The sequence below is a fragment of the Xyrauchen texanus genome, chromosome 8, assembly GCF_025860055.1.
Source record: "Xyrauchen texanus isolate HMW12.3.18 chromosome 8, RBS_HiC_50CHRs, whole genome shotgun sequence".
Classification (NCBI taxonomy): Eukaryota; Metazoa; Chordata; class Actinopteri; order Cypriniformes; family Catostomidae; genus Xyrauchen; species Xyrauchen texanus.
In genome coordinates this window covers 38,839,628-38,854,724 of record NC_068283.1, presented here as the reverse complement: position 1 = coordinate 38,854,724, position 15,097 = coordinate 38,839,628, and the positions used below count along the sequence as shown (strand labels likewise).

Below are 15,097 nucleotides of genomic sequence, written 5' to 3'. Positions count from 1 at the left end.
TGCACCAAACATTTTTATTGTTATATTTACATTCTTACCCATTAATTTTATGGTCTTGGGAAAAAAACATTCTCTGACTTAACCAAATCAATCTAGTACTTAAACAACAGTACAATAGATGGTGCACAGGGCTGAACTGGTAGTCTGGCATATCGGGCATTTTCCCAGTGGGCCATCGCTCTTTGGGGCCGATCAAGGGCAGACTGGCCATCGGGAGGTCAGAGATAAGCTAAAATGAGCCGCCGCGTTATGCGGAACGGACCACAAAACTGTGATATGCAGAAAAAGGACCCGCTCAACAAGTTTTGGGCCAGTTGCCATGTAAAATCCCGGACCGATTTCTCTTCCCAGTCCAGTCCCAATGGCACAGTTATTACATTTAACTTCTGAGACAGAACGTAACTCTTCAGATGTCGCCCCAGTTCATGGAGAATTTGTTGACACCATGGATGGGTCAGAGACTATTCAAAATATGCCTTCCTCTTTTTTTTTTTTTTTTTTTTGCCAAATCCAGAGTTTGAACCTTCATTAAAAGAAAAACAAATTATTTTAATCTCACAGTTGGCACTTTACTTTATAGCCAGATGATGGTACTTTACATGCATTGAATATGCTGAGCGAGCCATCACAGACCCACTAGCATACACACCGCTGCATATGCCAAAATAATGTTAGAATGAACTAGAATAAACTGGCATTGTTTGCTTCATAAAGATCCCTTAAATCATTAAGAGCCTGATGAAAGGAAAATTCACTTTGAAAAGTCAAAGTCAAATAGAAAAAGACTTATTTGAGGGTCAGAATTGCTTATGTTCACAAATAAATGGTTATATTCAAATTATCTTTTATATTTAATATTAACAATGCATTTGTTGATTTGTTAACAGAAGAATAATGAGAAACAGTAAAATATGTAAAATATTGCACTATATCATATTTTGAATGGCAATAAACCATATACAAAGAACCGCAATAATATCATATCTTGACCTAGATATTGATATAACATTGTATCACCAGTTACCTTGTGAGTCACACCCCTAGCATGAATCAAACAAGTCACCAAACAGGCATGACAAAGCTCTATACTGGCTGAAACAAAACAGGCTTAAATGACAGATGACCATACTTTAGTATTGTTAGTTTAGTGATTACATCAACATTTGAATGAACAACCATATATTTCTTTCTTATATTCGTAACAAACACATTTTTAATGGATTGCTTGCAAGTGTAACCAGCCCTGCTTGTCCCGCTCCGTGCGAGATTCGAACCGGCGTCATCCAACATGGGAGGCATGTGCTAACTAGGAGGCTAAAGGCTACAGCCGCTAGTGTCAGTCGCTAGTGCACCTCTTGAGCCCAAGGGAGTAAGGTTTACACATAACACATATCAGCTGGCTTCTGTTCCACATGCCCAATTACCCTACGAGGTGGCAGTTTAACAATGGAAGAATAAAAACGTAGCCTACTCACATATAAAGCCAGAAAATATGCTTTGCGATGTCTGGGCTTCATTCCAGCCCACGCAAGAATAATTTTAACTGTTGGCACTTTACGAACAAATTTTACTGGGAATCGTGCTGTTAATGAATATCTTCAATTCTTTCCTATGCAATGTATGGTAAAGGCTGTCTGAGCAAAAAACAGTAACCAAGTGGGGCTTTGAGCTTAACAAAGGGTCAACTCCCACTCACCTGTAGAGAGTCTCATTGGTGGACGGCCGCAGCGGACTCTGACAGTCCATGTGTCCGTCTGGAATAAACCCCCTCTCCTTGCGGAAGCTCTCCACCCCTTTTACCACAATCGCAACACCGTCCCTGACCCTGTTTCTCAAGCTCATCTTCCAGCGATTCGTGATAATGCTGATCAATCCAATGGGGAAGCTTTCTGGAGGTGCCATATTGGGGTTTCCCACTGCAAGACTCGGGATAAACCAGATATAACCTGGACCAACCAAACCCACATCTCTGGCCATGGTAAACAGGTATTGGGCCTCGTCATGGGAGCAGTACACCAGCAGCACCTGGGCATCAATCTGTTGAAGTAACCGTTGGGCACGGAGGTCATTCATGCCATCAGCCGACATGTCAAACGTCAAAGTGTCCTGCAACTCCCAAAGGAAGTAGGAAGTATCGATGAAGGAGCGAATGTAGTCCACATAGGTGTCATAGCCAGGGTACAAGCTGGTTACTACCACAAAACTGTCCCAGTTGTATTCCTCCATCATTTTAAACATTCCATGAATCTGCTGCTCAATGGAGGAGCCCAGCTGAAGGAACGTAGAGCCATCACCCTGTAAGAAAGAAAGGAAATTGATGCATTGATTCAGCAAGTGCTTACAATTTTAATACAATAATTTTTCCATATATGGCTTTAAGCTGTGAAAACTAAAATCTGTACAAATGAGTTGTATCAAGGAGAAAAAACTTAATTCAAATTAAAAAATGTAAATGCATTGGTCAACCTAAGAAAACCTCTTATTCCTACAATCGGAGCAATTCAAGCTTGATGTACCACCTGTTTTCAGCAGGGGGCAGTAAGCAAAACTCCAGCTTTATAGGCAATGCACAGCTGTACAGACAGAGAACAAACCACACTCAGGCTCCTGATGGGAGAAAGGTGCCTCAGGTTGTTCCTGGCTGGGTACTTTAGGGCAGGATTAGGGAAGGGGTGGGTTTAGGGCATCTTCTGCCTGCCAGGAACAAACAGAGGCAGCTTCTTGCAATGGGCGCTCAGGCCTGACACCTACTGCTTTACTGTAACTGAGATTTTATATATATATTATAAAAGAAGAACAAGTCAAATTTTTTTTGTAGTATTCAACATCATGCCACAAATGCTGTCGATTGATCTTAACTTCCTTAACATTCCTTTAATGGAATCTGGGTACATTTTAAGCATGTTTGTGCCAAGTTGTGGTCTCAAGACAATCATTGCAAACATTTCAGATAAGTGGCAGATCTTATAAACATCATTCATCATTTTAGATCAATGTTGGAGCTGTACCTAAACTTATCTAGAAGGTGAAGGCCAACTGATACCACGAGAGGATATTAATATTGTTTTAAACTGTTTCCTGAGAGAGAGAGTTTCAATGTTACACAATGATGTCCTTTAGACAAAAGCTTTGAGAAAGTAGGGTAAGCCTGTTCATTAGGCTGTGAATGGGAAGTTTCCTTCCACCTGTTCAGTGACCCCTTTAAACGCTCCAAAAATTACAATGCTTGAATGCTTGTGTCATTGCAACTGTTATAGGTAATATAATAGGTTAGATATTTATAAGTTGGTCCCGTTACAAAATTACAATGCCAATTGTACAAGCATTTTTTCATGAAACTCTTCAGAATCTCTGAAGCTCAAACAGCAAATTAACCTTCATAAGAATAATTTACTAGAACGTAAGGGGCATGGGACATTTTGATAGGGCTATCTTAAGTATTTAGGATATATCTTGGCCAGTGTGTCCTCCATTCTTTGATATATATTAACCTTGAATACTATTTCAAGCTAAATACATTTTGGACCATCCTTATCAGCCATGGCAAATTTCAATTAGGGTTGAAACACTGACAGAATGACTACAGTGTGCCAAAAATGCACAAATTAGCTACAGTTGGATCTGTCAGTGGATCGTTTTCGGTTATTGATTATGGCAATAAACTCCAAGCAAAATTACATTGATGTAGTGTGGGGTCAAACTGGGTTCAAAGAAGCAAGAAAATGGTTATTTGTGTTCAATCCGTTCCATTACCAGTCTGCTCCAGTCCAGTTCATGTTTGATTGATCATTTAGTTTATTCTGTTATTTGTTTGTTTTCTAGAAATCATATGTATATAGTATTTTTACAGCAGGGCTTCAACATATACGAATATGATTTTTGGGGAATAACTTATATTAAAAAAGCAGATTATCAGTTCATAAACACTTACCTACACCCTGTTCATCATGCAATGCTATGACATCAAAATATTTTGACTATATTGCATGACTAAATGTGATACATTTTAATATTATATAAACAACTACATTTACAAACATTTTGAAACACAATCCAACTGCACAGTAGCTGAACTGATTGAGCGATGCATTTGTGATGCAAAGGACATGCTAAGGTATGAGTCCTGAAGGGCATGCAAGTCGATACGTGAGCCTAAAGTGTCATAGAAGCACCTCAAAATGACATGATTGCTTCAGTAATCAGCCTGATCTCATGAAATGTACGTGATCATGACAACATTTTTGCAATTCAAAATGTACGTGCTGTATAACACGTTTGGCTGCAGGTTTACGGTGAAATGTCCAGCTGGGGGCGCCAAAAGCGAGTAAAATTGTGTCGTATTCAGACGAGCTTTTAAGGTAAATTTCAGATGGATGTTTTTAAAGCATACCTCTCTAACATATAGCTTTTGCCTGAACCTAAACAATAATGTTTCAAATATATATAAAACATAACAAAATACATCCTTACCTTATCAATGCCTCAATTTAACCATTCATGTTTTAAAATGCAGAAGCAAAATTCAAAATCACATTTTCTGAACCAACTGCATCATTATGACACTTTTATGACGTTGCAATGTCAAGTGTCAGTTTGACTTCATGATTTGTCTTGAAACGCAGTCCTCCGACTTTAAATCCAACGCCCTATCAGGTGAGATACCACACAAGCTAATCCTGATGGAATAAGTGTATATGTGTGTAAACCAGTTAAACGATGGGCAAGGAGGAGGCGAGAACCGGCTTGACGATATAAATCATAGTTTATTGGAAAACTTAAAAGACAACACAAACACACATGACGGACATGTCCGCTAACGATCTCTCTCTCCAGCACGGCCCTCTGCAGTCAGCCTTTAAACCTCACGGAGGCATAATTAGCCTAATACGGGACCGGGTGTGTAGGATCACGACCCGGCCCCGCCCTCCGCCCTGCCACAATGTGTAGGTGGGTTTTTAAAAATATGTTTGAGTAAAAGTGTGACAATATCATAAAACAGCAGGATCTGAATAATAGAGAGAAAAATGATTTATAAAGTCATAATCAGCCATTAAAGTCATGATTTGAGTGAAAGTGAATAAAACACAAAATTGTTGTAACACCTCTAGTGATAATTTCACATGGAAACTGCAGGAAATTGTACCTGGAGACACGTATAACAAGTTTTGCATTTTCACTATGAGACCACGTTGTCAGTAATTGTGTTTTTCAGCTTGCATTTGCTCTTTATGACACTATCGGTTAGGTTTAGGTTTAATGTTGAGGATAGGTGGGTAAGTTTTGTTGATTTAAATCTCAATAAAGCATCAAACTTAAAAACCTCATCTGTTTGGACAAAAAATGAACTCAGTTTTAGTGTCACACAGTGGACATTTCACCTGCCGCTTTACATGTCATGTAATATCATCTTGAAAAATGTGCCACAGTCACGTGATCCATATCTTTATTTAGAAATATTATGGATTTCCTATATCCAAAATTCCAATTTAGCACCTCAATGTAGCTGTTTTTAACATTTGCTGGCCTGTGGCTTCCTAGCGCAGCATGTTCAGAGTTTGGCAATAGTGACCAGAAGGTTGTTGGTTTAATCCCTGCCAGAAGGGAATCATGAACCATCATTGTGCCCTTCACCGAACATGCATTATTCACTGTAATAAGCATACCATAAGTCGCTTTATATATATATATATATATATAAAAAAATCTAAATCACTATTTACTAAATGACTACATAGGACAACAACACAATCTCGCAATCACTCATACTGAGATGTGAAATGCATCTCAACAGACTGCAATATTAAATTACATGATAATGATAATGTATTGTCAGGAGGATTATTTCAAGCTTAAGCTATCATGAATGTCATCTATCTACCTATTTTTTCCCACCTATTTCTGTCTAATATGTAGTAAAACTGTCTGTACTGTGTGTGTGTGTGTGTGTGTGTGTGTGTGTGTGTGTGTGTGTGTGTGTGTGTGTGTGTGTGTGTGTGTGTGTGTGTGTGTGTGTGTGTGTTGCAGCTCAAAGTACTGTTTGCTTAATGTTGCTGGTGACTCAAAGTACTTGGCAGCTCCATTTATTTGTCTCAGGCCCCTCCCCCCATGCTGACATCACATGCTTTATTTAAATGCAGGGCTTTGGAAAGGATTACCACCCTCATCAGCACCACATATGGACACTGCAGAGAAATTGTGCAATGAATTCGTTATCAGATCCTGTCCTGTATTAACGCATATACATATTTTGCACATGTATTACTGAGTTACCTACAGAGAGCAAATCCAGCAGGCTTTCAGCACAGATGACAGACATGTTATATAAACGGGCAAGACAATGTCAGTCTATATGGAAATTAAACTACTACTCTTGAGCTTCAAGCTAGGGAAATTGAGATTCTAGTTTCATTTAAAGGGATGGTTAAACTAAGTATGAAAAGTCCTTCATTTATTCACACTCATGTGTTCCAAACCATTATGACTTGTATGTGCATGACTTTCTATCTTCTGCAGAACAGAAATTAATATTTTTAGTAGAATATTTCAGTTCTGTAGGTCCATACGATGCAAGTCAACAGGGTCCAAAAATTTGAAGCTCCAAAAAACACATAAAGGCATAATAAAAGTAACCCATAGGACTCTGGTGGTTTAATCCATGTCTTCAGAAGCAATATGATAAGTATGGGTGAGAAACAGACCAATATTTACAGTATTTTTACTTTAAATTCTCCTCCCTGCCCAGAAGTTTGAGATATATAAGAAGAATGTGAATCACCAAAATATAAGGAGAAGAATGTGAAAGTGAAAGTGGAGATTTATATTAAAAAAAAATTAAATATCTTAAATATTACATTAAATATTGATCTGTTTCTCACCCACACATGGATTTAACCACTGGAGTCATATGGATTACTTTTATTCTGCCTTTTTCATGCTTTTTGAGCTTCAAAGTTCTGGCCCCTGTTAACTTGCATTGTATGGACCTACAGAGCTGAGATATTCTACTAAAAATCTTCATTTCTGTTCAGCAGAAGAAAGAAAGTCATACACATCTGGGATGACATGAGGGTGATTAAATGATGAGAGAATTTAAATTTTGGGGTAAAATATTACTCTAAAGCACCAATCGTTCATACAACTTATGCACTACATTCCAGGTGTTCAGAAGCCATACGATAGCTTTGTTAAATTCATACATACACATTTATATATGCAGCAGCAATTACATTTTGTTGTTGGTTCTTGCCTCTCATTATCAATGAAGAATGACTTAAAATGTGGTCTGTTCTTAACACAACACTATTGAATAGACTTGGAATATAACGTACAAGTCCTATGTACAATTTTAATAACAAATTTAGCGATAACAAACAAGTTCTTCTTCATTTTTGGAGATTGACAGCCCCAGTCCCCATTCATTTTCACTGTAAGGAAAATAAAGGGAGGGCATCCATTCAGCAAGAGTTGACAGAGAATTTGGAACACTATGAGGGTGAGTAAATGATGACAGAATTTGTATTTCTTTAGACCACATTTGATTTTTGGTCTTGGTCATATAGCTCTAGGCAGCTCATATTTACAGATCAACTCTTTTATATATATAAACAATTGATATATTTTAATCCCACAGTCGCACATTCACTGTTTCTCTGGTTTTCTCTTGATTTCTCCTGTTATTACTCAACAATAGGTGCCCTGGTCCAGTCAAAGAGATAAATGTAATAGCTTTGATGCTTATGCATGCTTTATCTCCAAAGAAAATTTCTCTCTGTCTCTCTCTATGTAAGAGAGACAGAGAGTCAACTGTGTTAAATTCAGAAAGAGAGGTTACCAACTGGTAATTACAAGAGTATTATGCTATAAATGTGGACATATCTAGTATCCCCATAATTCAAATCTCATACTAAGCGATGTTTTATTTTGAAAATGTACAAATTTAGTTTGATTTGTTACTCATTTATTTATTTGTGTAATTTATATTTTGCATAATCATAGAGAAAATATATAGCTTATTTCTATCCTATGCAAATTGCCCTTTATTAAGATGAAATACCAATTCCCAGCTCATTATCCCATCAGACATTTCTCACCAAGTTGGAGCTGGTACGGAGACCAGCCAGGTGGAACGGAACAGTTGGCCACTCCCAGATGGCCTGTCCTTCACGTGTAATGCCATAGGTGGTACTTCGGCCATTGCTATGACCACTCACTGTATAGCCAACACAGGAGGCAGATCAGCCACTAACCGAGCCCACTCCCTCCTGTCCTCCTTCCCGCACTCAACATGCTTTGACCAGGATTAATGTCCAGTTAGAGCTAGGGTTTGGATTAGGTTTAGGGTTGGGGTTAAGGTTAGGATTCAGGTTAGGATGTAGGGTTAAAGTTGAATCTCAGACAGTACTTTAGGTCACAGTATTTTAGAATTATTTGTATATTTAAAATGTTTGATAATTAGGGTTAGAGTTTAGATTACAGCGGTGCTTTAGGTTCTAGTATAAAAACTATTTTAATATTTTATTTAAAAATATATATCTTTTTTATAATAAAAGAAAAATAATGTAAAATATAAATAAAATCAGGATCCATGTTTCGAGGTGATAGGTCAATAAATATAACTTCTGAAACTACAATATTAATAATAAATAAATTTTATTAATAATAAAGTTGTACAATAATAATGTTGTAAATATTCAACAAAAAAAAGTGCTCAGAATCAATCCAACCATACATAAAACAATTATAAAGACAGAGAAATAAGGAAAAAAGCAAACCACACAAGTGTGAAAAATGGGTTTCTATTCAATACCTCTTACTTTATATATATATATATATATATATATATATATATATATATATATATATATTAGGGCTGGCGATTTAACACGTTAATTCCGTGCGATTTAATAAAAAAAAAAATAATGCATTAAAAAAATTTACGCAATTAATCGCAATGCCCCCGGACCGTAATAAGGAAGATTCCTGAGAAATGCAAGCTTGTAGTACCACCTGTTTACTCCAGAGGGCAGTAAGTGAAACTTCAGCTGTATGAGCAACATGCAGTTTATACAGTGAAGAACAAAACAACACTTCAGTAGCAACAACAACACAAACATTCGTTACATTCTTGCGTTCAAAACACTTGATGGAGCGCAAATTCGAACTAAGAGATTTCAAGATGTTTTCTAAGTATTAAACTATATTTAACTTGACACAGTGACCTAAACATTTTGTTTATGATGCAATGCACCCGAGACTCTACACAAGCATGTCTGGGTGTGCATTGTTGGATCCTTAAACAAGCCCTCATAATAAATCTCCAACTGATTGACAAATTCACTTGTGAAATGGATTACAGTGAAATGTGTACCAATGATTGACTTATGATCAATAATATGGTAGTAAATAATACATTGTATTCTAAAGCCACTTTTTATATCGTCTTATCAATGATGAACTCTTCTGCCACAAGAATGTAATGCATTTTAATTATCTGAATATATATATATATATATATATATATATAATATCATGAATAATTAATCGGGACACCATGTAATAAATTCGATTAAAATGTTTAATCGATTGACAGCCCTAATATATATATACAGGTATATACTCATTCTGTATGTTCTTGAATAAAATTGACCATCAATTCCATTGTAACACACTCCGCACTGCCCCCTCTCCGACCTCGAAAGGTGTTTAATATTAATAAAGAAATATCATACAATTATTTATTTTATAACAATTTGCAGTTGTCCTTCCCTATATTATAAATATGCTGTTTTAACCCTATTTCTGTAGAATATCTTGTTTCACCAATGTATTGTTTACCAAAGAGTTGACAAGTGATGAGGTAAATTACATTCTGTGTGTGAAAAGTAATATTATCTGGAATTGGGTGTCCTTCCCTTCTTACTGTCAAGAACTTCAGCCTATGGAAAAATGCCTATGATTAGATGCACCTCGCAGAATATGAGATCTATATGAATCTGAACTCAACTTTGACTTAACCAATAAATCAAAATTTTTTTGTTTTACTTTTACACTGAAACTACTTTAAATCCTAATGGTTCATGTATCTATTGAGTTTTGGAGAATTCTTCTTTTACCTTGCTGCTAAGTATCATAGCCTGACATGAAAAAGTGGTAATCAATGGGACAAAACCACACGACTCTTCCCCTCCCCTGCCATTTCCTGTAGAGTAGTTGATTTGATGAACCTCAAAAATCTTTTAGAATAACCCCTTTCTCTAAGTGCATGGAATAATGTTGTTGTAGCCTCCCGGAAATGTTGTTTTTGGGAGCAAATTCTGTGAAATCGGATTATTTGTGATTTAATCAAGCCTTTGAATGTGTTTTTGGGATGAAAACTACTTTTATGTAATAAAGTGTGTGTGTCTGAAGGTTTAAAGAATATTTTTGTCTGTAACGATTTACTTCCCCCTATAGAGGGTATGAAAAATGTTGTTGTATCTAAATGGTTTAACTCCTTGTAACTGCTATTATGTTTCATTTTGATATGTGGATGGTACGTGTTGGCCAATTGTATAAAGTCAATGAAGATCACTGTCCCGTGGCGACAGATCCCAAAGACATCATCCAGAAACCCATAATACTGTAGAGGTAAATGTGTACATTTCTTAAACAAGGTATTTGCCCATTCTACCATATAGATGTCTGAATACGACGGGGCAAACTTCTGGATCAATAATCAAACTGAAAATTATTCCTGGTAAGACGAATTTCCAAAAGCTGATGTATCTGTGCATCTGACCCAGTCTCGGACTGGATGTGTTTCAAAACTTTTTTGGACCGCTTGTAAACCCAACTCTGCATTAATATGTGTATATAGACTTTCTATGTCAATTGTGAACATGAAGGATCCCATAGGGAAGTCATGAGTTTGGGAAATTGGATTAAAAAAATAATCAATATACTGTGATATGTTATGAGATTCACTGTCACAGTCATATACAATAAGTCTCCCCTTTGGGACCTCAGAAGGGACCGTTTACATTTCTGGATTAGCATGAATTTTGGGTAATAAATAGAACTGTTGAGGTCTTGTTGATCTGGACCCATAAGATACTGTCTCCTTTTGTAATGAATGTTTCCAGTTGTCTCCTAGCATCCCATTGGTATTGATATTTGTCCATAATGACTATGTATGTGTGGGCTTGTTTATGTGGTTTATGAGAACATTTTTTTAGGTTACAAATTAGTAATTACAAGGGTATTATGCTATAAATGTGGTTTATGAGGACATTTCTATTGTCCCCATAATTCAAATCGCTTATAAATCATACTAAACAATGTTTTATTGAAAATGTAAAAATGCAGAAAGTTTTTTGTGAGGGTTAGGTTTAGGGGTAGGGTTAGGTTTAGGGGATAGAATCTATAGTTTGTACAGAATAAAAATCATTATGTCTATGGAGAGTCCTCATAAGGATAGCTGCACCAACATGTGTGTGTGTGTGTGTGTGTGTGTGTGTGTGTGTCCAAGGAGCTTCTAGGAAAATTAAATATCAAGACCAACCCAGTGAATCTGACTTTTATTCACTTCCTAGAAGTCATTAAGTCGTACTGGCAAAGGAAATCCTCCATTCCATATTCTCATGCCTGAAACTAGTTAATGCCTTCTGCGTTCTCCTCTGCCAGATATCTGCAGTTGCCCTTGTGTATAGCCAAAAACAGTTTGAATGCTGCATTGATCCATGATTGACAGGTGAGAGGGAACACACAATGATTTCAGTCTCATCATATGGTTGACATATGAACACTCGCTTCAGTACGAGATTAGATTCTGTACACGGCTTGCGAGATGAACACAGTCCAAATAAATTAATTTCTGTCCACTAAAATGGATTCTGGTCGCTGTATATAGGATCAAAGGTGTGGCCATGAATGTCTAAAGAAACATCCTGTATTTTGCCCTTGTTTTTATGGTAACAGGTGACCAAACAAGCCTGTAACGCAGTTCAATGGGAAGGAGGAGACAAAAAAACACTCAAATTTAAAAGAGAGGGAAAAGGCCAAGACAGAGCGGCAGTGAGAGGGAGAGAGGAGAGAGAGATAAAAAATAAAATAAAAAAACGTACTCGACAGTTCTCCTATATGCCGTAGATTGGTCCCCGGCCGCTCCTCCACCCTCAAACGGACAACAGCCGCGCCTCACCGGGCGGATCGGAGGCAGTCCTCCAGCCTCTGGTGGACGGACTGCTCCGCCGCGTTCTCGGGGAACAGAAGGGGTCTCCCCCGCCCCTGGCAGCGGTTCTCCCGCTCCAGGCTGTCGGCTGCGAGCCCCTCCCCTCTCGAGGTTGCCGGTCTCAGACCCCGCCGCGTTTCAGCGGCTGGTAGGGGTCTCCTCCACCCCTGGCAGTGGCCCTGACCGCTCCAGGCAGGTTGGTTAGGAGCCCCTTCTCCCCTTGCAGTCAGCGGCAGTTCCTCCACTTCCAGGCAGCCAGGCTTCTCGTCCCCCGGCAGATGGCCACGGCGGCTGCCCTGTTGGGGTGGACTACGGCGTATCCTTCCTCCTTCCCGGGTTTCGGCACCAGTGTAACTCAGTTCAATGTAAAGGAGGAGGCGAGAACTGGCGTGACAATATAGATAATATTTTAATGAAAAACTAAAACAAAAGACACAAACACACACGACGGACATGTCCGTAAACTATCTCTCTCTCCTGCACCACCGTCCGCAATCAGCCTTTATCCCTCTCGGAGGCTTAATTAGCCTGATAAGGGACCGGGTGTGTATAATCACGACCCGGCCCCGCCCTCCGCCTGTCACAAAGCCATACATATGTCTATGGTTTGTTTAGTAGGGTGGTTAAAAATGTATCTTGATATTGTTCAACCTTTTAAAAAATATTCTATATCTCAATGTATTTGCTCCAAGATTGGTTAAAGGGCCTTTTTTCCCAAGTAGTTACCAAGTACCATAAAAATTGACATATCCCTTCTTTTCTTTAAAAAAAAAAGCAAAAATCGAGGTTACAGTGAGGCACTTACAATGCGAGTGAATGGGACATGTTTTTTGGAGGGTTTAAATGCATTAGTGTGAAGCTAATAATTATATAAAAGCACTTACATTCATTCTACTGTTAAAACCTATGTATTATTTATGCTGTAAAATTGTTACAATTGCCATGGGATTATGTTGTCATAGCAACAACATTTTAAAACTGGATATAACTGCACAGAAAAGGTAAGTAAGCGATTATATCACACTAAAATTGTCTTAATGTGCACATTGTTTATGTCCTGTGGCTATACTTTTGAAACAGTGAGTATTTTAACGTTTATGGATTGGCCCCATTCACTTCCACTGTAATTGGAACCCAGTTTTTCATTTTTTCTCTCTCTCTTTTTTAAGAAAAGGAGTCAGGAGTCAGTAACTGGATGGGAGACCTCCTGGGGAAAACTAAGGTTGCTGCTGGAAGAGGTAATAGGGAGGCCAGCAGGGGGTGCTCACCCTGCGGTTTGTGTAGTTTCCAATGCCACTAGGGGTCTTCACAGGTCCACCCTAACCCAAGGACTCGAGACCCAACCCGGGACCCGTACGGGTTCAGATCCATGTTTTGTTTGGTCAGCCGTGTCCGGGTCGGGTCCCATGCTATTGCTGGTCCTGGTCGATCTGAGAAGACCCGGCCGTGATCAGACAGCGCTGATGATGATGGTGCCGTGTGTGCATGTTGTAACTTGCAACACTGTAAAATTAGGATGAAAAAGTGCGGGCCAGGAAATAAGGTGGAAAATGGAGCAGAGCCACAATGAGCTGAGTGACATCAGAGGCAGAGCAGAGTTAAGGCACATGATAGCAAATTAGCAATGCTAACATTAGCAGCCGTGGCTATGAATGAGCAATCGTTATTATAGTTCAAAAGGGCAAACAGTCAAAGTTATCTTATCGCGAGATACAAAAAACTGTAAAGCTGATTCTAAACTGGCCGCGTTTGTCATCCATCACCAGCAAGTGGACTTTTGAAGCTGAAATAATGAGTGTATTAGGTATGCTGTTTCAATCCGCAAAAGAGGAATCACAGAGAACCTGGATTTATTTGTTCTGCATGGGTACGGGTGCAAGCTTTCAAATAATAGATGTGTCCGGTTCGGTCTTAGTAGTAGTACATTTCTGGGTCTCTTTGGGTTCGGGCATGGATTTTTGGACCTGTGAAGACCTCTACCCCAGTATAGTGATGGGACACTATCACTATACTGGGGCCAGCTTTTGGTATAGTGATGGGACACTATACTGTAAAAAGGCAGCGTCCTTGAAATGAGGCATTAAACTAAGGTCCTGACTCACTGTGGTCATTAAAATTCCCAAGGCACATCTCGTAAAGAGTAGGGGTGTAACCCCGGTGTCCTCGCCAAATTAACCCCATTGGCTCTAGATAATTATGGCCTCCTAATAATCCCCATCCATTAATTGGCTCTATAACTCCTCTCTCCTCTCCACCAATAGCTGATGTGTGGTGAGCATACTGGCGCACTATGGCTGCCGTCTCATCATCCAGGTAGATTCTGCACACTGGTGGTGGTTGAGGAGTCTTCACTGTGTAAAATGCTTTGAGTGTAGTGTCAGAGAAAGCGCTATATAAATGTAGAGAAAAAGAGGGATGAGTGGAAATTAAGTTTTGTTGCTATCAAACCTAGAATATTCCTTTAAGAAGAGGTTAGTCAGTCATAACAGAGGTCACTTACAGTTCATATAGAAGTCTTAAAGGTACAGTAGCAAAAGCTGCCTGATTGAAGTCAAATTAAAGTAAATTAAATGATGAGGGTTTTGGAAACCTAACGTTATAGGTGGACTTTAGAGAGATAAATACTAAAATCCTATAAGAATGTGGCTGGTACGACATTTTTTAAATCTTCTGAAAGCATGTGATTTAACTGCCATCGTAATGAGAAGATGGACCACAATATACATTAAATCATCTTCTTTTGTGTTCCACATTTGAAAGAAAGTCATATTGATTTGCAATGCCATGAGGGTGAGTTAAAGGGAAAACTACCCCTTTAACTGAGATACCATACTCTGTATGTGATGACTTTGGCTACCAGATTTGCAGAGAGTGAGGCTGATGGTATTT

The 15,097-nt window shown here is 38.5% G+C and overlaps 1 protein-coding gene across 1 annotated transcript in view; it reads right to left on the bottom strand.

The window, feature by feature from the left end:
* Window positions 1–15,097, bottom strand: part of LOC127647285 (glutamate receptor ionotropic, NMDA 2C-like) — an 89,115-nt gene that overhangs the window by 37,618 nt on the left and 36,400 nt on the right. Inside the window, exon 4 of the mRNA XM_052131444.1 lies at window positions 1,697–2,295. Within this exon, the coding sequence (XP_051987404.1) occupies window positions 1,697–2,295 (599 nt within the window). The remainder of the gene's footprint in view (window positions 1–1,696; window positions 2,296–15,097) is intronic.